The sequence below is a fragment of the Festucalex cinctus genome, chromosome 12 (genome assembly GCF_051991245.1).
Source record: "Festucalex cinctus isolate MCC-2025b chromosome 12, RoL_Fcin_1.0, whole genome shotgun sequence".
Taxonomy (NCBI): domain Eukaryota; kingdom Metazoa; phylum Chordata; class Actinopteri; order Syngnathiformes; family Syngnathidae; genus Festucalex; species Festucalex cinctus.
The window spans coordinates 17212968-17236298 of NC_135422.1; the positions used below are offsets into that span (position 1 = coordinate 17212968).

The 23331-nt window shown below is 38.3% G+C and overlaps 1 protein-coding gene and 61 non-coding genes across 63 annotated transcripts in view; 40 read left to right on the top strand and 22 right to left on the bottom strand.

Moving 5' to 3' along the window:
- Positions 1-23103, top strand: part of LOC144031265 (serine/threonine-protein kinase PAK 2-like) — a 45961-nt gene extending 22858 nt beyond the window's left edge. For both annotated transcript variants that reach the window (XM_077538213.1, XM_077538214.1), the window contains exons 13-15: positions 798-994; positions 21054-21191; positions 21900-23103. In XM_077538213.1, coding sequence (XP_077394339.1) covers positions 798-994; positions 21054-21191; positions 21900-21986 — 422 coding nt within the window. In that variant the 3' untranslated portion in view covers positions 21987-23103. The remainder of the gene's footprint in view (positions 1-797; positions 995-21053; positions 21192-21899) is intronic.
- On the bottom strand, positions 1236-1308 carry trnar-ucg (transfer RNA arginine (anticodon UCG)). The gene has a single exon. It is a non-coding gene; the product is annotated as a tRNA-Arg (tRNA).
- On the top strand, positions 1822-1894 carry trnam-cau (transfer RNA methionine (anticodon CAU)). Its single transcript has one exon. It is a non-coding gene; the product is annotated as a tRNA-Met (tRNA).
- Positions 2021-2093, bottom strand: trnar-ucg (transfer RNA arginine (anticodon UCG)). The gene has a single exon. It is a non-coding gene; the product is annotated as a tRNA-Arg (tRNA).
- Positions 2180-2252, top strand: trnam-cau (transfer RNA methionine (anticodon CAU)). The gene has a single exon. It is a non-coding gene; the product is annotated as a tRNA-Met (tRNA).
- trnam-cau (transfer RNA methionine (anticodon CAU)) lies at positions 2462-2534 on the top strand. The gene has a single exon. It is a non-coding gene; the product is annotated as a tRNA-Met (tRNA).
- trnam-cau (transfer RNA methionine (anticodon CAU)) lies at positions 2875-2947 on the top strand. The gene has a single exon. It is a non-coding gene; the product is annotated as a tRNA-Met (tRNA).
- trnam-cau (transfer RNA methionine (anticodon CAU)) lies at positions 3275-3347 on the top strand. Its single transcript has one exon. It is a non-coding gene; the product is annotated as a tRNA-Met (tRNA).
- trnar-ucg (transfer RNA arginine (anticodon UCG)) lies at positions 3663-3735 on the bottom strand. The gene has a single exon. It is a non-coding gene; the product is annotated as a tRNA-Arg (tRNA).
- trnam-cau (transfer RNA methionine (anticodon CAU)) lies at positions 4193-4265 on the top strand. Its single transcript has one exon. It is a non-coding gene; the product is annotated as a tRNA-Met (tRNA).
- Positions 4931-5003, top strand: trnam-cau (transfer RNA methionine (anticodon CAU)). Its single transcript has one exon. It is a non-coding gene; the product is annotated as a tRNA-Met (tRNA).
- On the bottom strand, positions 5117-5189 carry trnar-ucg (transfer RNA arginine (anticodon UCG)). The gene has a single exon. It is a non-coding gene; the product is annotated as a tRNA-Arg (tRNA).
- trnam-cau (transfer RNA methionine (anticodon CAU)) lies at positions 5299-5371 on the top strand. Its single transcript has one exon. It is a non-coding gene; the product is annotated as a tRNA-Met (tRNA).
- Positions 5857-5927, top strand: trnay-aua (transfer RNA tyrosine (anticodon AUA)). The gene has a single exon. It is a non-coding gene; the product is annotated as a tRNA-Tyr (tRNA).
- On the top strand, positions 6202-6274 carry trnam-cau (transfer RNA methionine (anticodon CAU)). The gene has a single exon. It is a non-coding gene; the product is annotated as a tRNA-Met (tRNA).
- trnar-ucg (transfer RNA arginine (anticodon UCG)) lies at positions 6694-6766 on the bottom strand. Its single transcript has one exon. It is a non-coding gene; the product is annotated as a tRNA-Arg (tRNA).
- Positions 6866-6938, top strand: trnam-cau (transfer RNA methionine (anticodon CAU)). Its single transcript has one exon. It is a non-coding gene; the product is annotated as a tRNA-Met (tRNA).
- trnam-cau (transfer RNA methionine (anticodon CAU)) lies at positions 7229-7301 on the top strand. Its single transcript has one exon. It is a non-coding gene; the product is annotated as a tRNA-Met (tRNA).
- On the bottom strand, positions 7685-7757 carry trnar-ucg (transfer RNA arginine (anticodon UCG)). Its single transcript has one exon. It is a non-coding gene; the product is annotated as a tRNA-Arg (tRNA).
- trnam-cau (transfer RNA methionine (anticodon CAU)) lies at positions 7860-7932 on the top strand. The gene has a single exon. It is a non-coding gene; the product is annotated as a tRNA-Met (tRNA).
- On the bottom strand, positions 8426-8498 carry trnar-ucg (transfer RNA arginine (anticodon UCG)). Its single transcript has one exon. It is a non-coding gene; the product is annotated as a tRNA-Arg (tRNA).
- trnam-cau (transfer RNA methionine (anticodon CAU)) lies at positions 8594-8666 on the top strand. Its single transcript has one exon. It is a non-coding gene; the product is annotated as a tRNA-Met (tRNA).
- On the top strand, positions 8936-9008 carry trnam-cau (transfer RNA methionine (anticodon CAU)). The gene has a single exon. It is a non-coding gene; the product is annotated as a tRNA-Met (tRNA).
- On the bottom strand, positions 9121-9193 carry trnar-ucg (transfer RNA arginine (anticodon UCG)). The gene has a single exon. It is a non-coding gene; the product is annotated as a tRNA-Arg (tRNA).
- On the top strand, positions 9280-9352 carry trnam-cau (transfer RNA methionine (anticodon CAU)). The gene has a single exon. It is a non-coding gene; the product is annotated as a tRNA-Met (tRNA).
- On the top strand, positions 9728-9800 carry trnam-cau (transfer RNA methionine (anticodon CAU)). The gene has a single exon. It is a non-coding gene; the product is annotated as a tRNA-Met (tRNA).
- trnar-ucg (transfer RNA arginine (anticodon UCG)) lies at positions 10294-10366 on the bottom strand. Its single transcript has one exon. It is a non-coding gene; the product is annotated as a tRNA-Arg (tRNA).
- On the top strand, positions 10462-10534 carry trnam-cau (transfer RNA methionine (anticodon CAU)). The gene has a single exon. It is a non-coding gene; the product is annotated as a tRNA-Met (tRNA).
- trnam-cau (transfer RNA methionine (anticodon CAU)) lies at positions 10804-10876 on the top strand. The gene has a single exon. It is a non-coding gene; the product is annotated as a tRNA-Met (tRNA).
- Positions 11148-11220, top strand: trnam-cau (transfer RNA methionine (anticodon CAU)). The gene has a single exon. It is a non-coding gene; the product is annotated as a tRNA-Met (tRNA).
- On the top strand, positions 11598-11670 carry trnam-cau (transfer RNA methionine (anticodon CAU)). The gene has a single exon. It is a non-coding gene; the product is annotated as a tRNA-Met (tRNA).
- On the bottom strand, positions 11797-11869 carry trnar-ucg (transfer RNA arginine (anticodon UCG)). The gene has a single exon. It is a non-coding gene; the product is annotated as a tRNA-Arg (tRNA).
- Positions 12521-12593, bottom strand: trnar-ucg (transfer RNA arginine (anticodon UCG)). The gene has a single exon. It is a non-coding gene; the product is annotated as a tRNA-Arg (tRNA).
- trnam-cau (transfer RNA methionine (anticodon CAU)) lies at positions 12703-12775 on the top strand. Its single transcript has one exon. It is a non-coding gene; the product is annotated as a tRNA-Met (tRNA).
- On the bottom strand, positions 13089-13161 carry trnar-ucg (transfer RNA arginine (anticodon UCG)). The gene has a single exon. It is a non-coding gene; the product is annotated as a tRNA-Arg (tRNA).
- trnam-cau (transfer RNA methionine (anticodon CAU)) lies at positions 13266-13338 on the top strand. Its single transcript has one exon. It is a non-coding gene; the product is annotated as a tRNA-Met (tRNA).
- Positions 13823-13895, bottom strand: trnar-ucg (transfer RNA arginine (anticodon UCG)). The gene has a single exon. It is a non-coding gene; the product is annotated as a tRNA-Arg (tRNA).
- Positions 13982-14054, top strand: trnam-cau (transfer RNA methionine (anticodon CAU)). The gene has a single exon. It is a non-coding gene; the product is annotated as a tRNA-Met (tRNA).
- trnar-ucg (transfer RNA arginine (anticodon UCG)) lies at positions 14391-14463 on the bottom strand. The gene has a single exon. It is a non-coding gene; the product is annotated as a tRNA-Arg (tRNA).
- Positions 14562-14634, top strand: trnam-cau (transfer RNA methionine (anticodon CAU)). The gene has a single exon. It is a non-coding gene; the product is annotated as a tRNA-Met (tRNA).
- trnam-cau (transfer RNA methionine (anticodon CAU)) lies at positions 14904-14976 on the top strand. Its single transcript has one exon. It is a non-coding gene; the product is annotated as a tRNA-Met (tRNA).
- Positions 15089-15161, bottom strand: trnar-ucg (transfer RNA arginine (anticodon UCG)). The gene has a single exon. It is a non-coding gene; the product is annotated as a tRNA-Arg (tRNA).
- Positions 15263-15335, top strand: trnam-cau (transfer RNA methionine (anticodon CAU)). Its single transcript has one exon. It is a non-coding gene; the product is annotated as a tRNA-Met (tRNA).
- trnam-cau (transfer RNA methionine (anticodon CAU)) lies at positions 15629-15701 on the top strand. Its single transcript has one exon. It is a non-coding gene; the product is annotated as a tRNA-Met (tRNA).
- On the bottom strand, positions 16079-16151 carry trnar-ucg (transfer RNA arginine (anticodon UCG)). The gene has a single exon. It is a non-coding gene; the product is annotated as a tRNA-Arg (tRNA).
- trnam-cau (transfer RNA methionine (anticodon CAU)) lies at positions 16832-16904 on the top strand. Its single transcript has one exon. It is a non-coding gene; the product is annotated as a tRNA-Met (tRNA).
- trnam-cau (transfer RNA methionine (anticodon CAU)) lies at positions 17204-17276 on the top strand. The gene has a single exon. It is a non-coding gene; the product is annotated as a tRNA-Met (tRNA).
- On the bottom strand, positions 17403-17475 carry trnar-ucg (transfer RNA arginine (anticodon UCG)). The gene has a single exon. It is a non-coding gene; the product is annotated as a tRNA-Arg (tRNA).
- On the top strand, positions 17575-17647 carry trnam-cau (transfer RNA methionine (anticodon CAU)). The gene has a single exon. It is a non-coding gene; the product is annotated as a tRNA-Met (tRNA).
- trnam-cau (transfer RNA methionine (anticodon CAU)) lies at positions 17947-18019 on the top strand. Its single transcript has one exon. It is a non-coding gene; the product is annotated as a tRNA-Met (tRNA).
- Positions 18146-18218, bottom strand: trnar-ucg (transfer RNA arginine (anticodon UCG)). Its single transcript has one exon. It is a non-coding gene; the product is annotated as a tRNA-Arg (tRNA).
- Positions 18318-18390, top strand: trnam-cau (transfer RNA methionine (anticodon CAU)). Its single transcript has one exon. It is a non-coding gene; the product is annotated as a tRNA-Met (tRNA).
- On the bottom strand, positions 18775-18847 carry trnar-ucg (transfer RNA arginine (anticodon UCG)). The gene has a single exon. It is a non-coding gene; the product is annotated as a tRNA-Arg (tRNA).
- trnam-cau (transfer RNA methionine (anticodon CAU)) lies at positions 18950-19022 on the top strand. Its single transcript has one exon. It is a non-coding gene; the product is annotated as a tRNA-Met (tRNA).
- Positions 19134-19206, bottom strand: trnar-ucg (transfer RNA arginine (anticodon UCG)). Its single transcript has one exon. It is a non-coding gene; the product is annotated as a tRNA-Arg (tRNA).
- Positions 19293-19365, top strand: trnam-cau (transfer RNA methionine (anticodon CAU)). Its single transcript has one exon. It is a non-coding gene; the product is annotated as a tRNA-Met (tRNA).
- Positions 19492-19564, bottom strand: trnar-ucg (transfer RNA arginine (anticodon UCG)). The gene has a single exon. It is a non-coding gene; the product is annotated as a tRNA-Arg (tRNA).
- trnam-cau (transfer RNA methionine (anticodon CAU)) lies at positions 19668-19740 on the top strand. Its single transcript has one exon. It is a non-coding gene; the product is annotated as a tRNA-Met (tRNA).
- On the top strand, positions 20115-20187 carry trnam-cau (transfer RNA methionine (anticodon CAU)). Its single transcript has one exon. It is a non-coding gene; the product is annotated as a tRNA-Met (tRNA).
- On the bottom strand, positions 20314-20386 carry trnar-ucg (transfer RNA arginine (anticodon UCG)). The gene has a single exon. It is a non-coding gene; the product is annotated as a tRNA-Arg (tRNA).
- On the top strand, positions 20473-20545 carry trnam-cau (transfer RNA methionine (anticodon CAU)). Its single transcript has one exon. It is a non-coding gene; the product is annotated as a tRNA-Met (tRNA).
- On the top strand, positions 20854-20926 carry trnam-cau (transfer RNA methionine (anticodon CAU)). Its single transcript has one exon. It is a non-coding gene; the product is annotated as a tRNA-Met (tRNA).
- Positions 23104-23331: the final 228 nt, after the last annotated feature.

Genomic DNA, 23331 nt, shown 5'->3' on the forward strand with positions numbered 1-23331 from the left:
AGTGAAAAATAGTAAAAATATCAAATGAAAATGGCAGTTTTGGGGGTTTTTTTTTACAAGAAAAAAGTTAATATTGTAGGAATTCATTTTCATTTTTCTGAAAGAGGGTTTTGCCAGCATATGAAAATGAAGCATATTTTTCAAGAACAGGTTGTATATTTACTATGGATGTAACGATAAGAGCAATCTCGTGATATTGTGATGATGTTCACGATATTTAAAAGCAACATGTCTGTTAAAAAAAAGTCCGGTTGATTTCCATTTGTGCAGTTCTAGCACCCTCTGGTGGCTAGTTTTTTTTTTTTTTTAGTGCAATTTAATTTCCATTAGGGATGTTTTGGCCCTTCTGTGTTTAAAATCTACACTAATTGTCAGGTGAAGGGGAACGTAAATATGCTTGTAAACCGAGTCAATATGTGGAGCAACTCAAAGTGTGCGTGCATTAACAACATAATAATAATAAAACATAATAATAATAATAACATAACATTGATGTTATGTACAAAAGCACAAGATTGTGTTTTTTTTTATTAGTATGAGCTCATTTTAATTACAATATTGCGACCTTTTTTAAATATCGCCAACCTCCCCACAATATTGTGATAATATTGTTTCGTGATGTTTGGATATTGTTACATCCCTAATATTTACAAGAAAAAACATTACAATGTTTCAAAAATAAAGTTATTGTTTTTTTTCTTTTTTTTTTTTTCAATAGAAGATTATGTGTATTTTTTTTTAAGACTGTCACCATCTCAAACCTTTTGGTAATAACGTCTTTGTGTTTGTATTTGCAGCCGACTTTGGCTTTTGCGCTCAGATCACGCCCGAGCAGAGCAAGCGCAGCACCATGGTGGGCACGCCCTACTGGATGGCTCCGGAGGTGGTCACCAGGAAGGCCTACGGGCCCAAAGTGGACATTTGGTCTCTGGGCATCATGGCCATCGAGATGGTGGAGGGCGAGCCCCCGTATCTCAATGAGAACCCTCTCAGGGTGAGTGAGGGGGGAAAAAAGTCCTAGTATTACAGAAATAAAGGACAAAAGGTGTGTATTTTAAAAAAATAAAAGGTTTTTATTCATGAGAAGAAATTTAAATAATACAAAGAATGAAATATTTTTAAGAGACATAAAGCATGTACTAGAAATCTACATGAGCCCCTTCCAAATCCAGTTTATCCGGTCCTATGTATGTCTAAATAATGTGTGATGGATAGTAGATGTCATCCCATAAAACAGACCACGAAGGGACTCGAACCCTCAATCTTCTGATCCGAAGTCAGACGCCTTATCCATTAGGCCACATCGTCACTTAATAATGAAGGGATGGACCAGGGATGCATTGCACTATCCATGGCCTCTACGGGTAGCGTGCTGTTTTTTTTTTTTTTATGGTTTTTTTTAAGGGCTGGGCAATAAACCAAATTCAATTCATAGTCATTTTAAAAATTGAATCGATGAAAATTTGCAAAATTGTGAAATCAAATTTTGCATTCATTCTTCATTTTATTGAGCTATTGAACACTCACTGTTAGTGTATCAAATTCAGCACAGTGACAATTGTGTTTACAAAAAATATATGAAAGAGTTTGACCATGAAGGGACTCAATCTTCTGATCAGAAGTCAGACGCCTTATCCATTTGGCCACATAAATACATCATGGTATTAAGTAAAACCATGTGACATACAGTCGGAGCTGATTGCTGCAAAATATTTTTTTTCTAAATTGAGGGAATGTGCAGATTTTCCGTTCCCAGCCGCATGGTTAACCTCAACACCCAGTTTTGACAAGTTTTCACTTGTTACTTATTTTTCTCAAGTAGCCTTGTTAGCGCAGTAGGTAGCGCGTCAGTCTCATAATCTGAAGGTCATGAGTTCGATCCTCATACAGGGTATTGCTGTTTTGTTTCCCAAATCTCGTCAGTTAAAATAGACTACATTCATAATACTCTACATAATACATTTTTGATATGAAAGTCATTTGAGAAGCAAATAATTTGCTGCTAGCCCAATTACTTGGTCAACCATGAAGGGACTTGAACCCTCAATCTTCTGATCCGAAGTCAGACGCCTTATCCATTAGGCCACATGGTTACATTGTGACATAAGGTTGGGATGCATGCACTCTTAAAGAAAGCAAAAAATACCGCTTTTCACTTGTTACTTCTTTTTCTCAAGTAGCCTTGTTAGCGCAGTAGGTAGCGCGTCAGTCTCATAATCTGAAGGTCATGAGTTCGATCCTCATACAGGGCATCGCTGTTTTTTTTCCCAAATCTCGTCAGTTAAAACAGACTTCATTTATACATAAGCTACATAACACATTTTTGATATGAAAGTCATTTAAGAAGCAAAGAATTTGCTGCTATTTGGCTAACCATGAAGGGACTCGAACCCTCAATCTTGTAATCCGGTCAGCCTTATCCTTATCCCTCGCTTTTCAACTAGCTTCTTTTTCCCAATTTGCCTTGTTAGCGCAGTAGGTAGCGCGTCAGTCTCATAATCTGAAGGTCATGAGTTTGATCCTCATACAGGGCATCGCTTTTTTTCCCCCCAAATCTCTTCAGTTAAAACAGACTTAATTCATACATAGTCTACATAACACATTTTTGATATGAAAGTCATTTAAGAAGCAAATAATTTGCTGCTAGCCCAATTATTTGGCTAACCATGAAGGGACTCGAACCCTCAATCTTCTGATCCGGTATCAATAAAATCAATAAAAATCTATTCTGCTGGGATTTCCACGATTGGACTCAATTTTCGATTTGATCTTTGTAATTGTTTGCTTTTGAGGAGTGCGGACTTCCATTGTTGTTTTAAGGAGTCTGCCTTATCCATCCCTCGCTTTTCACTTGTTACTTCTTTTTATCAAGTAGCCTTGTTAGCGCAGTAGGTAGCGCGTCAGTCTCATAATCTGAAGGTCATGAGTTCGATCCTCATATAAGGCATCGCTGTTTTTTTCTCCAAAATCTCGTCAGTTAAAATAAAGTCTATTTTAACTGACGAGATTTTGATTCACACATAGTCTACATAATACATTTTTGATTTGAAAGTAATTTAAGAAGCAAATAATTTGCTGCTAGCCCATTTATTTGGCTAACCATGAAGGGACTCGAACCCTCAATCTTCTGATCTGAAGGAAGACACCTTATCCATTAGGCCACATCGTCACACTGTCATATGAGTTTGGGATGCATGCACTCGCAAAGAAAGCAAAAAAATAAAAAATAAAAATGATCCCTCGATTTTCACTTGTTACTTCTTCTTCTCAAGTAGCCTTGTTAGCTCAGTTGGTCGCGCGTCAGTCTCATAATCTGAAGGTCATGAGTTCGATCCTCATACAGGGCATAGCTGTTTTTTTTTTCCCAAATCTTGTCAGTTAAAACACACTTCATTCATACATAGTCTACATAACACATTTTTGATATGAAAGTCATTTAAACACAATGTGCCAATATATTTTGTGATTATATTGCAGCATCCTTTTTTCCTTTTTTCTTTTTTTAAGGCAAATTTTGCTTAAAAATCCGTCAATTTTGGTTACATCTCATCTAACTCATTGACTGCCATTGACGGAAAAATACGTCAAATAATGCATTTTTGCTGGGCTGGCAGTGAATGTGTTAAGAACCAAATAATTTGCTGCTAGCCCAATTATTTGGCTAACCATGAAGGGACTCGAACCCTCAATCTTCTGATCCGAAGTCAGACGCCTTATCCATTAGGCCACATGGTCACACTTTGACATAAGGTTGGGATGCATGCACTCTGAAAGAAAGCAAAAAATTACGCTTTTCACTTGTTACTTCTTTTTCTCAAGTAGCCTTGTTAGCGCATTAGGTAGCGCGTCAGTCATAATCTGAAGGTCATGAGTTCGATCCTCATACAGGGCCTCGCTGTTTTTTTTTCCCCAAATCTCATCAGTTAAAACAGACTTCATTCATACATAGTCTCCAGAACACATTTTTGATATGAAAGTCATTTAAGAAGCAAATAATTTGCTGCAAGCCCAATTACTTGGCCAACCATGAAGGGTCACAAACCCTCAATCTTCTGATCCGAAGTAAGAAGCCTTACCCATTAGGCCACATGGTCACACTGACAACAGGTTGGGATGCATGCACTCTTAAAGAAAGCTTAAAAAAAAAAAAAGTATCCCTCGCTTTTCACTTGTTACTTCTTTTTCTCAAGTAGCCTTGTTAGCGCAGTAGGTAGCGCGTCAGTCTCATAATCTGAAGGTCATGAGTTCGATCCTCATACAGGGCATCGCTGTTTTTTTTCCCAAATCTCATCAGTTAAAACAGACTTCATTCATACATAGTCTGCATAATACAGTCATTTAAGAAGCAAATAATTTGCTGCTAGCCCAATTATTTGGCTAACCATGAAGGGACTCGAACCCTCAATCTTCTGATCCAAAATCAGCCGCCTTATCCATTAGGCCACATTGTCACAATGTGACATAAGGTTGGGATGCATGCACTCTTAAAGAAAGCAAAAAAAAAAAAAAAAAAAAAAAAAAAAAGGATCACTCGCTTTTCACTTGTTACTTCTTTTTCTCAAGTAGCCTTGTTAGCGCAGTAGGTAGCGCATCAGTCTCATAATCTGAAGGTCATGAGTTCGAGCCTCAAACAGAGTATTGCTGTTTTTTTTCCCAAATCTCGTCAGTTAAACTAGACTACATTCATAATAGTCTACATAATACATTTTTGATATGAAAGTCATTTGAGAAGCAAATAATTTGCTGCTAGCCCAATTATTTAGCTAACCATGAAGGGACTCGAACCCTCAATCTTCTGATCCGAAGTCTTATCCATTAGGCCACATGGTCACACTGTGACATGGGTTTGGGATGCATGCACCCTTGAAGAAAGCAAAAAAAAAAAAAAAAAAAACTCCCTTTTCACTTTTTACTTCTTTTTCCTCAAGAAGCCTCGTTAGCGCAGTAGGTAGCGCGTCAGTCTCATAATCTAAAGGTCATGAGTTCGATCCTCATATAGGGCATTGCTGTTTTTTTTTTTCCAAAATCTCGTCAGTTAAAACATACTTCAGCTTCATTCATACATATGAAAGTCATTTAAGAAGCAAATAATTTGCTGCTAGCCAAATTATTTGGCAAACCATGAAGGGACTCGAACCCTCAATCTTCTGATCCGAAGTCAGACGCCTTATCCATTAGGCCACATGGTCACACTGTGACATGAGTTTGGGATGCATGCACTCGCAAAGAAAGCAAAAAAAAAAATAAAAAATAAAAATGATCCCTCGATTTTCACTTGTTACTTCTTCTTCTCAAGTAGCCTTGTTAGCTCAGTTGGTCTCGCGTCAGTCTCATAATCTGAAGGTCATGAGTTCGATCCTCATACAGGGCATAGCTGTTTTTTTTTTCCCAAATCTTGTCAGTTAAAACACACTTCATTCATACATAGTCTACATAACACATTTTTGATATGAAAGTCATTTAAACACAATGTGCCAATATATTTTGTGATTATATTGCAGCATCCTTTTTTCCTTTTTTCTTTTTTTAAGGCAAATTTTGCTTAAAAATCCGTCAATTTTGGTTACATCTCATCTAACTCATTGACTGCCATTGACGGAAAAATACGTCAAATAATGCATTTTTGCTGGGCTGGCAGTGAATGTGTTAAGAACCAAATAATATGCTGCTAGCCCAATTATTTGGCTAACCATGAAGGGACTCGAACCCTCAATCTTCTGATCCGAAGTCAGTCGCCTTATCCATTAGGCCACATGGTTACACTCTGACATAAGTTTGGGATGCATGCATTCTTAAAGAAAGCAAAAAAAAAAAAATGTCCCTCGCTTTTCACTTGTTACTTCTTTTTCTCAAGTAGCCTTGTTAGCGCAGTAGGTAGCGCGTCAGTCATAATCTGAAGGTCATGAGTTCGATCCTCATACAGGGCCTCGCTGTTTTTTTTTCCCAAATCTCATCAGTTAAAACAGACTTCATTCATACATAGTCTCCAGAACACATTTTTGATATGAAAGTCATTTAAGAAGCAAATAATTTGCTGCTAGCCTAATTAATTAGCTAAGCCTCAATCTTCTGATCCGACGCCTTATCCATTAGGCCACATGGTCACACTGTGACAAAAGGTTGGGATGCATGCACTTAAAGAAAGCAAAAAAAAAAAAAGTATCCCTCGCTTTTCACTTTTTACTTCTTTATCCTCAAGAAGCCTCGTTAGCGCAGTAGGTAGCGCGTCAGTCTCATAATCTAAAGGTCATGAGTTCGATCCTCATATAGGGCATTGCTGTTTTTTTCCCAAATCTCGTCAGTAAAAAGACTTCATTCATACATAGTCTACATAACACATTTTTGATATGAAAGTCATTTAAGAAGCAAAGAATTTACTGCTATTTGGCTAACCATGAAGGGACTCGAACCCTCAATCTTGTGATCCCGTCAGCCTTATCCTTATCCTGATCCTTCGCTTTTCAACTAGCTTCGTTTTCTCAAGTAGACTTGTTAGCGCAGTAGGTAGCGTGTCAGTCTCATAATCTGAAGGTCTTGAGTTCGATCATCATACAGGGCATCGCTGTTTTTTTTTTTTTTTCAAAAATCTCGTCAGTTAAAACAGACTTCATTTATACATAGTCTACATAACACATTTTTGATATAAAAGTCATTTAAGAAGCAAATAATTTGCTGCTCGCCAAATTATTTGGCTAACCATGAAGGGACTCGAACCCTCAATCTTCTGATCCGAAGTCAGACGCCTTATCCATTAGGCCACATGGTCACACTGTGACATGAGTTTGGGATGCATGCACTCGCAAAGAAAGCAAAAAAAAAAAGGAGGATCCCTCGCTTTTCACTTGTTACTTCATTTTCCCAACTAGCCTTGTTAGCGCAGTAGGTAGCGCGTCAGTCTCATAATCTGAAGGTCATGAGTTCGATCCTCATACAGGGCCTCACTGTTTTTTTTCCCAAATCTCGTCAATTAAAACAGACTTCATTCATACATAGTCTACATAATACAGTCATTTAAGAAGCAAATAATTTGCTGCTAGCCCAATTATTTGAGAAACCATGAAGGGACTCGAACACTCAATCTTCTGATCCAAAGTCAGACGCCTTATCCATTAGTCCACATGGTCACACTGTGACATAAGGTTGGGATGCATGCACTCTTAAAGAAAGCAAAAAAAAAAAATAAAAATTGATCCCTTGATTTTCACTTGTTACTTCTTCTTCTCAAGTAGCCTTGTTAGCTCAGTTGGTCGAGCGTCAGTCTCATAATCTGAAGGTTATGAGTTCGATCCTCATACAGGGCATAGCTGTTTTTTCCCCCAAATCTTGTCAGTTAAAACTGACTTCATTCATACATAGTCTACATAACACATTTTTGATATGAAAGTCATTTAACACATTGACTGCCATTGACGGAAAAAGACGTCAAATAATGCCTTTGCTGGGCTGGCAGTGAATGTGTTAAACACAATGTGCCAATATATTTTGTGATTATATTGCAGCATCCTTTTTTCCTTTTCTCTTTTTTTAAGGCAAATTTTGCTTAAAAATCCGTCAATTTTGGTTACATCTCATCTAACTCATTGACTGCCATTGACGGAAAAATACGTCAAATAATGCATTTTTGCTGGGCTGGCAGTGAATGTGTTAAAAAGCAAATAATTTGCTGCAAGCCCAATTATTTAGCTAACCATGAAGGGACTCGAACCCTCAATCTTCTGATCCGAAGTCAGACGCCTTATCCATTAGGCCACATGGTTACACTGTGACATAAGTTTGGGATGCATGCACTCTTAAAGAAAGCAAAAAAAAAAAAAAAAAAAATCCCTCGCTTTTCACTTGTTACGTCTTTTTTTCAAGTAGCCTTGTTAGCGCAGTAGGTAGCGCGTCAGTCTCATAATCTGAAGGTCATGAGTTCGATCCTCATACAGGGGATCGCTGTTTTTTTCCCAAATCTCGTCAGTTAAAACAGACTTCATTCATACATAGTCTCCAGAAAGCATTTTTGATATGAAATATGAATGTCATTTAAGAAAGCAAATAATTTGCTGCGAGCCCAATTATTTGGTTAACCATGAAGAGACTCGAACCCTCAATCTTCTGAGCTGAAATCAGACGCCTTAGCCATTAGGCCACATAGTAACACTGTGACATAAGCTTGGGATGCATGCACTCCTAAAGAAAGCAAAAAAAAAAAAAAAAAAAAATCCCTTTTCACTTGTTACTTCTTTTTCCTCAAGTAGCCTCGTTAGCGCAGTAGGTAGCGCGTCAGTCTCATAATCTAAAGGTCATGAGTTTGATCCTCATATAGGGCATTGCTGTTTTTTTTTCTCCAAAATCTCGTCAGTTAAAACATACTTCAGCTTCATTCATACATATGAAAGTCATTTAAGAAGCAAATAATTTGCTGCTAGCCAAATTATTTGGCAAACCATGAAGGGACTCGAACCCTCAATCTTCTGATCCGAAGTCAGACGCCTTATCCATTAGGCCACATGGTCACACGGTGACATGAGTTTGGGATGCATGCACTCGCAAAGAAAGCAAAAAAAAAAAGATCCCTCGCTTTTCACTTGTTACTTCATTTTCCCAGCTAGCCTTGTTAGCGCAGTAGGTAGCGCGTCAGTCTCATAATCTAAAGGTCATGAGTTCGATCCTCATACAGGGCCTCGCTGTTTTTTTTCCAAAATCTCGTCAATCAAAACAGACTTCATTCATACATTGTCTACATAATACAGTCATTTAAGAAGCAAATAATTTGCTGCTAGCCCAATTATTTGGCTAACCATGAAGGGACTTGAACACTCAATCTTCTGATCCAAAGTCAGACACCTTATCCATTAGTCCACATGGTCACACTGTGACATAAGGTTGGGATGCATGCACTTAAAGAAAGCAAAAAAAACGCTTTTCACTTGTTACTTCTTTTTTGCAAGTTGCCTTGTTAGCGCAGTAGGTAGCGCGTCAGTCTCATAATCTGAAGGTCATGAGTTCGATCCTCATACAGGGCATCGCTGTTTTTTTCCAAAATCTCATCAGTCAAAACAGACTTCATTCATACATAGTCTACATAATACAGTCATTTAAGAAGCAAATAATTTGCTGCTAGCCCAATTATTTGGCTAACCATGAAGGGACTCGAACCCTCAATCTTCTGATCCGAAGTCAGACGCCTTATCCATTAGGCCACATGGTCACAATGTGACGTAAGGTTGGGATGCATGCACTCTTAAAGAATGCAAAAAAACCCGCTTTTCACTTGTTACGTCTTTTTTTCAAGTAGCCTTGTTAGCGCAGTAGGTAGCGTGTCAGTCTCATAATCTGAAGGTCATGATTTCGATCCTCATACAGGGCATAGCTGTTTTTTTTCCCCAAATCTTGTCAGTTAAAACAGACTTCATTCATACATAGTCTACATAACACATTTTTGATATGAAAGTCATTTAACTCATTGACTGCCATTGACGGAAAAATACGTCAAATAATGCATTTTTGCTGGGCTGGCAGTGAATGTGTTAAAAAGCAAATATTTTGCTGCGAGCCCAATTATTTGGCTAACCATGAAGGGATTCCTACCCTCAATCTTCTGATCCGAAGTCAGACGCCTTATCCATTAGGCCACATGGTTACACTGTGACATAAGTTTGGGATGCATGCACTCTTAAAGAAAGCAAAAAAATAAAAAATAAAAATCCCTCGCTTTTCACTTGTTACGTCTTTTTTTCAAGTAGCCTTGTTAGCGCAGTAGGTAGCGCGTCAGTCTCATAATCTGAAGGTCATGAGTTCGATCCTCATACAGGGGATCGCTGTTTTTTTCCCAAATCTCGTCAGTTAAAACAGACTTCATTCATACATAGTCTCCAGAAAGCATTTTTGATATGAAATATGAATGTCATTTAAGAAAGCAAATAATTTGCTGCGAGCCCAATTATTTGGTTAACCATGAAGAGACTCGAACCCTCAATCTTCTGAGCTGAAATCAGACGCCTTAGCCATTAGGCCACATAGTAACACTGTGACATAAGCTTGGGATGCATGCACTCCTAAAGAAAGCAAAAAAAAAAAAAAAAAAAAATCCCTTTTCACTTGTTACTTCTTTTTCCTCAAGTAGCCTCGTTAGCGCAGTAGGTAGCGCGTCAGTCTCATAATCTAAAGGTCATGAGTTTGATCCTCATATAGGGCATTGCTGTTTTTTTTTCTCCAAAATCTCGTCAGTTAAAACATACTTCAGCTTCATTCATACATATGAAAGTCATTTAAGAAGCAAATAATTTGCTGCTAGCCAAATTATTTGGCAAACCATGAAGGGACTCGAACCCTCAATCTTCTGATCCGAAGTCAGACGCCTTATCCATTAGGCCACATGGTCACACGGTGACATGAGTTTGGGATGCATGCACTCGCAAAGAAAGCAAAAAAAAAAAGATCCCTCGCTTTTCACTTGTTACTTCATTTTCCCAGCTAGCCTTGTTAGCGCAGTAGGTAGCGCGTCAGTCTCATAATCTAAAGGTCATGAGTTCGATCCTCATACAGGGCCTCGCTGTTTTTTTTCCAAAATCTCGTCAATCAAAACAGACTTCATTCATACATTGTCTACATAATACAGTCATTTAAGAAGCAAATAATTTGCTGCTAGCCCAATTATTTGGCTAACCATGAAGGGACTTGAACACTCAATCTTCTGATCCAAAGTCAGACACCTTATCCATTAGTCCACATGGTCACACTGTGACATAAGGTTGGGATGCATGCACTTAAAGAAAGCAAAAAAAACGCTTTTCACTTGTTACTTCTTTTTTGCAAGTTGCCTTGTTAGCGCAGTAGGTAGCGCGTCAGTCTCATAATCTGAAGGTCATGAGTTCGATCCTCATACAGGGCATCGCTGTTTTTTTCCAAAATCTCATCAGTCAAAACAGACTTCATTCATACATAGTCTACATAATACAGTCATTTAAGAAGCAAATAATTTGCTGCTAGCCCAATTATTTGGCTAACCATGAAGGGACTCGAACCCTCAATCTTATGATCCAAAGTCAGCCGCCTTATCCATTAGGCCACATGGTCACAATGTGACGTAAGGTTGGGATGCATGCACTCTTAAAGAATGCAAAAAAACCCGCTTTTCACTTGTTACGTCTTTTTTTCAAGTAGCCTTGTTAGCGCAGTAGGTAGCGTGTCAGTCTCATAATCTGAAGGTCATGATTTCGATCCTCATACAGGGCATAGCTGTTTTTTTTCCCCAAATCTTGTCAGTTAAAACAGACTTCATTCATACATAGTCTACATAACACATTTTTGATATGAAAGTCATTTAACTCATTGACTGCCATTGACGGAAAAATACGTCAAATAATGCATTTTTGCTGGGCTGGCAGTGAATGTGTTAAAAAGCAAATATTTTGCTGCGAGCCCAATTATTTGGCTAACCATGAAGGGATTCCTACCCTCAATCTTCTGATCCGAAGTCAGACGCCTTATCCATTAGGCCACATGGTTACACTGTGACATAAGTTTGGGATGCATGCACTCTTAAAGAAAGCAAAAAAATAAAAAATAAAATTATCCCTCGCTTTTCACTTGTTACTTCTTTTGCTCAAGTAGCCTTGTTAGCGCAGTAGGTAGCGCATCAGTCTCATAATCTGAAGGTCATGAGTTCGATCCTCATACAGGGTATTGCTGTTTTGTTTCCCAAATCTAGTCAGTTAAAATAGACTACATTCATAATACTCTACATAATACATTTTTGATATGAAAGTCATTTGAGAAGCAAATAATTTTCTGCTAGCCCAATTACTTGGCCAACCATGAAGGGACTCGAACCCTCAATCTTCTGATCCGAAGTCAGACGCCTTATCCATTAGGCCACATGGTCACACTGTGAAATAAGGTTGGGATGCATGCACTCTTAAATAAAGCAAAAAATACAATTTTTCACTTGTTACTTCTTTTTCTCAAGTAGCCTTGTTAGCGCAGTAGGTAGCGCGTCAGTCTCATAATCTGAAGGTCTCGAGTTTGATCCTCATACAGGGCATCGCTGTTTTTTTTTCAAAAATCTCGTCAGTTAAGACAGACTTCATTTATACATAGTCTACATAACACATTTTTGATATAAAAGTCATTTAAGAAGCAAATAATTTGCTGCTAGCCCAATTATTTGAGTAACCATGAAGGGACTCGAACCCTTAATCTTCTGATCCAAAGTCAGACGCCTTATCCATTAGTCCACATGGTAACACTGTGACGTAAGGTTGGGATGCATGCACTCCTAAAGAAAGCAAAAAATAAATATTAATAAATAAATCCCTCCCTTTTCACTTGTTACTTCTTTTTCTCAAGTAGCCTTGTTAGCGCAGTAGGTAGTGCGTCAGTCTGATAATCTAAAGGTTATGAGTTCGATCCTCACATAGGCCATTGCTGTTTTTTTTTCCCCAAATCTCGTCAGTTAAAACATACTTCAGCTTCATTCATACATATGAAAGTCATTTAAGAAGCAAATAATTTGCTGCTCGCCAAATTATTTGGCTAACCATGAAGGGACTCGAACCCTCAATCTTCTGATCCGAAGTCAGACGCCTTATCCATTAGGCCACATGGTCACACTGTGACATGAGTTTGGGATGCATGCACTCGCAAAGAAAGCAAAAAAAAAAAAAAAAAAAAAAAAAGATCCCTCGCTTTTCACTTGTTACTTCATTTTACCAACTAGCCTTGTTAGCGCAGTAGGTAGCGCGTCAGTCTCATAATCTGAAGGTCATGAGTTCAATCCTCATACAGGGCATAGCTGTTTTTTTCCCCAAATCTTGTCAGTTAAAACAGACTTCATTCATACATAGTCTACATAACACATTTTTGATATGAAAGTCATTTAACTCAATGACTGCCATTGACGGAAAAAGACGTCAAATAATGCATCTTTGCTGGGCTGGCAGTGAATGTGTTAAACACAATGTGCCAATATATTTTGTGATTATATTGCAGCATCCTTTTTTCCTTTTTTCTTTTTTTAAGGCAAATTTTGCTTAAAAATCCGTCAATTTTGGTTACATCTCATCTAAAAAGCAAATAATTTGCTGCAAGCCCAATTATTTGGCTAACCATGAAGGGACTCGAACCCTCAATCTTCTGATCCGAAGTCAGACACCTTATCCATTAGGCCACATGGTCACACTGTGACATGAGTTTGGGATGCATGCACTCGCAAAGAAATCAAAAAAAAAAAAAAAAAAAGGATCCCTCGCTTTTCACTTGTTACGTCTTTTTCTCAAGTAGCCTTGTTAGCGCAGTAGGTAGCGCGTCAGTCTCATAATCTGAAGGTCATGAGTTCGATCCTCATACAGGGCATCGCTGTTTTTTTCCCAAATCTCGTCAGTTAAAACAGACTTCATTCATACATAGTCTCCAGAAAGCATTTTTGATATGAATGTCATTTAAGAAAGCAAATAATGTGCTGCGAGCCCAATTATATGGCTAACCATGAAGAGACTCGAACCCTCAATCTTCTGAGCCGAAATCAGACGCCTTAGCCATTAGGCCACATGGTAACACTGTGACATAAGTTTGGGATGCATGCACTCTTAAAGGAAGCAAAAAAATAATAATTTATCCCTCGCTTTTCACTTGTTACTTCTTTTTCTCAAGTAGCCTTGTTAGCGCAGTAGGTAGTGCGTCAGTCTCATAATCTGAAGGTCATGAGTTCGATCCTCACAAAGGGCATTGCTGTTTTTTTTCCCCAAAATCTCGTCAGTTAAAACATACTTCAGCTTCATTCATACATATGAAAGTCATTTAAGAAGCAAATAATTTGTTGCTAGCCAAATTATTTGGCTAACCATGAAGGGACTCGAACCCTCAATCTTCTGATCCGAAGTCAGACGCCTTATCCATTAGGCCACATGGTCACACTTTGACATAAGGTTGGGATGCATGCACTCTGAAAGAAAGCAAAAAATTACGCTTTTCACTTGTTACTTCTTTTTCTCAAGTAGCCTTGTTAGCGCAGTAGGTAGCGCGGCAGTCTCATAATCTGAAGGTCATGAGTTCGATCCTCATACAGGGCATTGCTGTTTTTTTCCCCAAATCTCGTCAGTTAAAACAGACTTCATTCATACATAGTGTCCAGAAAGTATTTTTGATATGAATGTCATTTAAGAAAGCAAATAATTTGCTGCTATTTGGCTAACCATGAAGGGACTCGAACCTTCAATCTTGTGATCCCGTCAGCCTTAGGTAGCGCGTCAGTCTCATAATCTGAAGGTCTCGAGTTCAATCCTCATACAGGGCATTGCTGTTTTTTTTTTCCAAAATCTCGTCAGTTAAAACATACTTCAGCTTCATTCATACATATGAAAGTCATTTAAGAAGCAAATAATTTGCTGCTAGCCAAATTATTTGGCAAACCATGAAGGGACTCGAACCCTCAATCTTCTGATCCGAAGTCAGACGCCTTATCCATTAGGCCACATGGTCACACTGTGACATAAGGTTGGGATGCATGCACTCGCAAAGAAAGCAAAAAAATAAAATGGATCCCTTGATTTTCACTTGTTACTTCTTTTTCTCAAGTAGCCTTGTTAGCGCAGTAGGTAGCGCGTCAGTCTCATAATCTGAAGGTCATGAGTTCGATCCTCATACAGGGCATCGCTGTTTTTTTTCCAAAATCTCGTCAATCAAAACAGACTTCATTCATACATTGTCTACATAATACAGTCATTTAAGAAGCAAATAATTTGCTGCTAGCCCAATTATTTGGCTAACCATGAAGGGACTTGAACACTCAATCTTCTGATCCAAAGTCAGACGCCTTATCCATTAGTCCACATGGTCACACTGTGACATAAGGTTGGGATGCATGCACTTAAAGAAAGCAAAAAAAACGCTTTTCACTTGTTACTTCTTTTTTGCAAGTTGCCTTGTTAGCGCAGTAGGTAGCGCGTCAGTCTCATAATCTGAAGGTCATGACTTCGATCCTCATACAGGGCATCGCTGTTTTTTTCCAAAATCTCATCAGTCAAAACAGACTTCATTCATACATAGTCTACATAATACAGTCATTTAAGAAGCAAATAATTTGCTGCGAGCCAAATTAATTGGCTAACCATGAAGGGACTCGAACCCTCAATCTTCTGATCCGAAGTCAGACGCCTTATCCATTAGGCCACATGGTCACACTGTGACATGAGTTTGGGATGCATGCACTCGCAAAGAAAGCAAAAAAAAAAAAAAAAAGATCCCTCGCTTTTCACTTGTTACTTCATTTTCCCAACTAGCCTTGTTAGCGCAGTAGGTAGCGCGTCAGTCTCATAATTTGAAGGTCATGAGTTCGATCCTCATACAGGGCCTCACTGTTTTTTTCCCAAATCTCGTCAATTAAAACAGACTTCATTCATACATAGTCTACATAATACAGTCATTTAAGAAGCAAATAATTTGCTGCTAGCCCAATTATTTGAGTAACCATGAAGGGACTCAAACACTCAATCTTCTGATCCAAAGTCAGACGCCTTATCCATTAGTCCACATGGTCACACTGTGACATGAGGTTGGGATGCATGCACACTTAAAGAAAGCAAAAAAATAAAAAAAATAAAAATTGATCCCTTGATTTTCACTTGTTACTTCTTCTTCTCAAGTAGCCTTGTTAGCTCAGTTGGTCGCGCGTCAGTCTCATAATCTGAAGGTCATGAGTTCGATCCTCATACAGGGCATAGCTGTTTTTTTTCCCCAAATCTTGTCAGTGAAAACAGACTTCATTCATACATAGTCTACATAACACATTTTTGATATGAAAGTCATTTAACACATTGACTGCCATTGACGGAAAAAGACGTCAAATAATGCCTTTGCTGGGCTGGCAGTGAATGTGTTAAACACAATGTGCCAATATATTTTGTGATTATATTGCAGCATCCTTTTTTTCTTTTTTTAAGGCAAATTTTGCTTAAAAATCCGTCAATTTTGGTTACATCTCATCTAACTCATTGACTGCCATTGACGGAAAAATACGTCAAATAATGCATTTTTGCTGGGCTGGCAGTGAATGTGTTAAAAAGCAAATAATTTGCTGTTAGCCCAATTATTTGGCTAACCATGAAGGGACTCGAACCCTCTATCTTCTGATCCGAAGTCAGACGCCTTATCCATTAGGCCACATGGTTACACTGTGACATAAGTTTGGGATGCATGCACTCTTAAAGGAAGCAACAAAAAAAAAATTTATCCCTCGCTTTTCACTTGTTACTTCTTTTTCTCAAGTAGCCTTGTTAGCGCAGTATACCTACTGCGCTAACAAGGCTGATGAGATGTCCTAGTTGGCGGCCACTGTGAGCACAGTGACATTTGCATGAGTCATACCTGTTTGAACTCCACTGGTTGTAATGGGGTCTGGGGGAAGACAAAGGAATACAATAGCCTGTGAAACATTTGTCTGTGAAAGAAAAACTACATTCTATTATTACACTCATATTTATTATTAGTCAACTGCTGTATTTGGAAGAAAAGATGAGTCTCATAATCTGAAGGTCATGAGTTCGATCCTCATACAAGGCATCGCTGTTTTTTTCCCAAATCTCGTCAATTAAAACAGACTTCATTCATACATAGTCTACATAATACAGTCATTTAAGAAGCAAATAATTTGCTGCTAGCCCAATTATTTCAGTAACCATGAAGGGACTCAAACACTCAATCTTCTGAGCCAAAGTCAGACGCCTTATCCATTAGTCCACATGGTCACACTGTGACATAAGGTTGGGATGCATGCACTCTTAAAGAAAGCACAAAAAAAATAATAAAATGGATCCCTTGATTTTCACTTGTTACTTCTTTTTCTCAAGTAGACTTGTTAGCGCAGTAGGTAGCGCGTCAGTCTCATAATCTGAAGGTCATGAGTTCGATCCTCATACAGGGCATCGCTGTTTTTTTCCCAAATCTCGTCAGTTAAAACAGACTTCATTCATACATAGTCTCCAGAAAGCATTTTTGATATGAATGTCATTTAAGAAAGCAAATAATGTGCTGCGAGCCCAATTATATGGCTAACCATGAAGAGACTCGAACCCTCAATCTTCTGAGCCGAAATCAGACGCCTTAGCCATTAGGCCACATGGTAACACTGTGACATAAGTTTGGGATGCATGCACTCTTAAAGGAAGCAAAAAAATAATAATTTATCCCTCGCTTTTCACTTGTTACTTCTTTTTCTAAAGTAGCCTTGTTAGCGCAGTAGGTTGCGCGTCAGTCTCATAATCTGAAGGTCATGAGTTCGATACTCATACAGGGTGTTGCTGTTTTGTTTCCCAAATCTCGTCAGTTAAAATAGACTACATTCATAATACTCTACATAATACATTTTTGATATGAAAGTCTTTTGAGAAGCAAATAATTTGCTGCTCGCCAAATTATTTGGCTAACCATGAAGGGACTCGAACCCTCAATCTTCTGATCCGAAGTCAGACGCCTTATCCATTAGGCCACATGGTCACACTGTGACATGAGTTTGGGATGCATGCACTCGCAAAGAAAGCAAAAAAAAAAAAAAAGATCCCTCGCTTTTCACGTGTTACTTCATTTTACCAACTAGCCTTGTTAGCGCAGTAGGTAGTGCATCAGTCTCATAATCTGAAGGTCATGAGTTCGATCCTCATACAGGGCATCGCTGTTTTTTTCCCAAATCTCGTCAGTTAAAACAGACTTCATTCATACATAGTCTCCAGAAAGCATTTTTGATATGAATGTCATTTAAGAAAGCAAATAATGTGCTGCGAGCCCAATTATATGGCTAACCATGAAGAGACTCGAACCCTCAATCTTCTGAGCCGAAATCAGACGCCTTAGCCATTAGGCCACATGGTAACACTGTGACATAAGTTTGGGATGCATGCACTCTTAAAGGAAGCAAAAAAATAATAATTTATCCCTCGCTTTTCACTTGTTACTTCTTTTTCTAAAGTAGCCTTGTTAGCGCAGTAGGTTGCGCGTCAGTCTCATAATCTGAAGGTCATGAGTTCGATACTCATACAGGGTGTTGCTGTTTTGTTTCCCAAATCTCGTCAGTTAAAATAGACTACATTCATAATACTCTACATAATACATTTTTGATATGAAAGTCTTTTGAGAAGCAAATAATTTGCTGCTCGCCAAATTATTTGGCTAACCATGAAGGGACTCGAACCCTCAATCTTCTGATCCGAAGTCAGACGCCTTATCCATTAGGCCACATGGTCACACTGTGACATGAGTTTGGGATGCATGCACTCGCAAAGAAAGCAAAAAAAAAAAAAAAGATCCCTCGCTTTTCACTTGTTACTTCATTTTAACAACTAGCCTTGTTAGCGCAGTAGGTAGTGCATCAGTCTCATAATCTGAAGGTCATGAGTTCGATCCTCATACAGGGCATAGCTGTTTTTTTCCCAAATCTCGTCAGTTAAAACAGACTTCATTCATACATAGTCTACATAACACATTTTTGATATGAAAGTCATTTAACTCATTGACTGCCATTGACGGAAAAAGACGTCAAATAATGCATCTTTGCTGGGCTGGCAGTGAATGTGTTAAACACAATGTGCCAATATATTTTGTGATTATATTGCAGCATCCTTTTTTCCTTTTTTCTTTTTTTAAGGCAAATTTTGCTTAAAAATCCGTCAATTTTGGTTACATCTCATCTAATTCATTGACTGCCATTGACGGAAAAATACGTCAAATAATGCATTTTTGCTGGGCTGGCAGTGAATGTGTTAAAAAGCAAATAATTTGCTGCGAGCCCAATTATTTGGGTAACCATGAAGGGACTCGAACCCTCAATCTTCTGAACCGAAGTCAGACGCCTTATCCATTAGGCCACATGGTTACACTGTGACATAAGTTTGGGATGCATGCACTCTTAAAGAAAGCAAAAAAAAAAAAAAAAATTATCCCTCGCTTTTCACTTGTTACTTCTTTTTCTCAAGTAGCCTTGTTAGCGCAGTAGGTAGCGCATCAGTCTCATAATCTGAAGGTCATGAGTTCGATCCTCATACAGGGTATTGTTTTGTTTCCCAAATCTCGTCAGTTAAAATAGACTACATTCATAATACTCTACATAATACATTTTTGATATGAAAGTCATTTGAGAAGCAAATAATTTGCTGCTAGCCCAATCATGAAGGGACTCGAACCCTCAATCTTCTGATCCGAAGTCAGACGCCTTATCCATTAGGCCACATAGTCACACTGTGACATAAGGTTGGGATTAATGCACTCTTAAAGAAAGCAAAAAATAACGCTTTTCACTTGTTACTTCGTTTTCTCAAGTAGCCTTGTTAGCGCAGTAGGTAGCGCGTCAGTCTCATAATCTGAAGGTCATGAGTTCGATCCTCATACAGGGTATTGCTGTTTTGTTTACCAAATCTCGTCAGTTAAAATAGACTACATTCATAATACTCTACATAATACATTTTTGATATGAAAGTCATTTGAGAAGCAAAAAACTTGCTGCTAGCCCAATTACTTGGCCAACCATGAAAGGACTCGAACCCTCAATCTTCTGATCCGAAGTCAGAAGCCTTACCCATTAGGCCACATGGTCACACTGACATCAGGTTGGGATGCATGCACTCTTATAGAAAGCAAAAAAAAAAAAAAAAAAAAGATCCCTCGCTTTTCACTTGTTACTTCTTCTTCCTCAAGTAGCCTCGTTAGCGCAGTAGGTAGCGCGTCAGTCTCATAATTTGAAGGTCATGAGTTCGATCCTCATACAGGGCATAGCTGGGTTGTTTTCCCCCAAATCTTGTCAGTTAAAACAGACTTCATTCATACATAGTCTACATAACACATTTTTGATATGAAAGTCATTTAACTCATTGACTGCCATTGACGGAAAAATACGTCAAATAATGCATTTTTGCTGGGCTGGCAGTGAATGTGTTAAAAAGCAAAAAATTTGCTGCGAGCCCAATTATTTGGCTAACCATGAAGGGATTCGTACCCTCAATCTTCTGATCCGAAGACAGACGCCTTATCCATTAGGCCACATGGTTACACTGTGACATAAGTTTGGGATGCATGCACTCTTAAAGAAAGCAAAAAAAAAAAAAATTATCCCTCGCTTTTCACTTGTTACTTCTTTTTCTCAAGTTGCCTTGTTAGCGCAGTAGGTAGCGCATCAGTCTCATAATCTGAAGGTCATGAGTTCGATACTCATACAGGGTGTTGCTGTTTTGTTTCCCAATTCTCGTCAATTAAAATAGACTACATTCATAATACTCTACATAATACATTTTTGATATGAAAGTCATTTGAGAAGCAAATAATTTGCTGCTAGCCCAATTACTTGGCCAACCATGAAGGGACTCGAACCCTCAATCTTCTGATCCGAAGTCAGACGCCTTATCCATTAGGCCACATGGTCACACTGTGACATAAGGTTGGGATTAATGCACTCTTAAAGAAAGCAAAAAATAACGCTTTTCACTTGTTACTTCATTTTCTCAAGTAGCCTTGTTAGCGCAGTAGGTAGCGCGTCAGTCTCATAATCTGAATGTCATGAATTCGATCCTCATACAGGGCATCGCAGTTTTTTTTCCCCAAATCTCGCGTCAGTTAAAACAGACTTCATTCATACCTAGTCTACATAACACATTTTTGATATGAAAGTCATTTAAGAAGCAAATAAATTGCTGCTATCCCAATTATTTGGCTAACCAAGAAGGGACTTGAATCCTCAATCTTCTGATCCGAAATCAGACGCCTTATCCATTAGGCCACATGGTCACACTGTGACATAAGGTTGGGATGCATGCACTCTTAAAGAAAGCACAAAAAAAAAAAAAAAAAAAGATCCCTCGATTTTCACTTGTTTCTTCTTTTGCTCTAGTAGCCTTGTTAGCGCAGTAGGTAGCGCGTCAGTCTCATAATCTGAAGGTCGTGAGTTCAATCCTCATACAGGGCATGGCTGTCTTTTCCCAAAGGACTCCACAGGTCAAATAGTTTTTTTGATCATATTTGCAGTCTGATGATGTTGATCATTCATATGCATATACGGCTGACATTTTGTTTGTTTTTTTTCTTCTTTTTAGGCGTTGTATTTAATCGCCACCAATGGCACTCCTGAGCTGCAGAGTCCAGAGAAGCTGTCCCCTGTCTTCAGATCCTTCCTGTCACGATGCTTGGAGATGGACGTGGAGAAGAGAGGGTCGGGCCGAGAACTGCTGCAGGTATCGCTAACATGCATCCATATGTCTCAAAGGTCTCAATGAAACTTTTGATCAATGATTGCCCAACACTAAGCTATGGGAAAGAATTTCCACATTGCAAACATTTCACATTTTTTGCAGTAAAATGTCATTTTTTCACAATACAATTTCCACATTTAGGTATATACTACATTTTTCCCTCCTCTAACATTTCTTGATTGATTCCATTCCAATTCAACTTTTTTTTTTTCACACTTTCCCCATGTGAGAACCAAACTCATGATCTTCAGATGCACGACCAAACTCTCCTAAGAAAGTTACATTGATGTGCAATACTTTGCGATTGCCAGCAAGTAAGCAGTTTTTTCACTTCAGTGAGTTGTCGTTTTGGAAAGAAACTGCTCAAAGCCTTTAAGTGTTAAATGTAACCATGAAGGGACTCAAACCCTCAATATTCTAATCCAAAGTCAGCCACCTTATCCTTTAGGCCACATGGTCACAGTCTGCTTCTTCTGAATATCATATGAGAGTGCTAATATCCAAGTTAAAACGCCCCATGTGAGGATTGAACTCACGACCTGCAGATTATGAGACTGACGCGCTACCTACTGCACTAATGAAGCTACAATTAACAAGTACCCGTAGAAAATCATCATCCCTTTCAGCATCAGTAACCCATATGTATTTATGATCCCATGTAAAAAATTTCCCATGTTTTTTTGTATGCAGCATCCTTTCCTGAAGCTGGCCAAGCCTCTGTCCAGCCTGACTCCTCTCATCCTGGCTGCCAAGGAAGCCATGAGGAGCAACCGCTGAGTGCGGAAGGGGGTACTACCCTGAAAAATCACCCCCTAAAAACCCAGAGACAGTGTTTTGTTTTGTTTTTCACCTTTGTGCCTTCTTTTGTGCAATTCGAGGTGGTTAAATACAAGCGTGTAAAAAATTTAATTCAAATTAAAATGAATTAGTATTACATGATACATTATGCAGTCCTGTTTACCTTTTGGCTTTGACAATGCAACTGGCACCCATGAGGGGGATGTATGTGGGTGTTTCTTTGCATAATAGTCTGTCAGACTGTGTTGTCACTTGAAAATGGCTCTGGATCTTGGCCCAGCCGTGCGGATCACGTCATGGGTGGATAAACTCTTAATAAACTACGGTTGGGCAGACACTCCACAGAACCAACTATTTGGATACAAGCTATTAAACAATCAATTTTCCCTAAAAAAATAAAAAATAAAATAAACAAAAAATAAATAAACTACAGGATAATTTTTTGGATGGTTGTGTCGTACAATTTCATGATTGTTAATATGTCTGAATCCCCAGATATTAAACCAAAGAGTGCTATTGTGGTGCTAAATTAAACTATCTGAATAAGATTTTTTTTTTTGTATTTTTTGTTACAGCATTTAAAATGTTTGTACTGTACTCCTTCGTTACTGTTCATTTGTTTTGTTTTTCAAGTCATACGATCTATGCAAACACAATCAATGCATATTACCATCAACAAATACTGTACAATACTTTTCCTCACTAATTCCCTGCTCACTGTTCAGTTTGTCTAACAATTTGTCTTTGAGGCTTCTACTGTCGAATGGACAAGAAAGAACCGAGCATAAATGATAACTTGTTTTATGTGGAACTAACTACAGAAAATGTGGTATCGTTTTCCCCAAATACTGATAAATAACAGATAGTATTTTCTATTGTTTTGATAGAAATTTTATCCCCCAACATACCTCATCTCCCTGTCAGTTAAGACAATCACTGGTAAGATGTTAATGTCTATTCTGTTTGCATAATGCAGCACGGTAACATGTTGTGTTAACATCATGTGGCCATGGACCAAAGTAAACTGATGGAGGAATTTTGTAATTTAAAACAAAAAAAGAAATCATGCGATAAGTGGAGTGGAATAAAAAGGTAAATTATTCATAAATACTGCTTGGACTCTTATTAACATTTCTTAGAAACTTCTTCACAGCCCCCTTCACATTATTGCCAGGTTACGTTCACATCGCCTTTTGGGTAAATTGGAAGCTCAAAAGTAAAGCCGGCTTTCCCTATTAAGATAAAGAAAATATGAGTTTTTAATTTTTATTTATGTTGTTTGACTTTTCCTTTCCATATTTCCATAAAGATTTTTAAAATATTC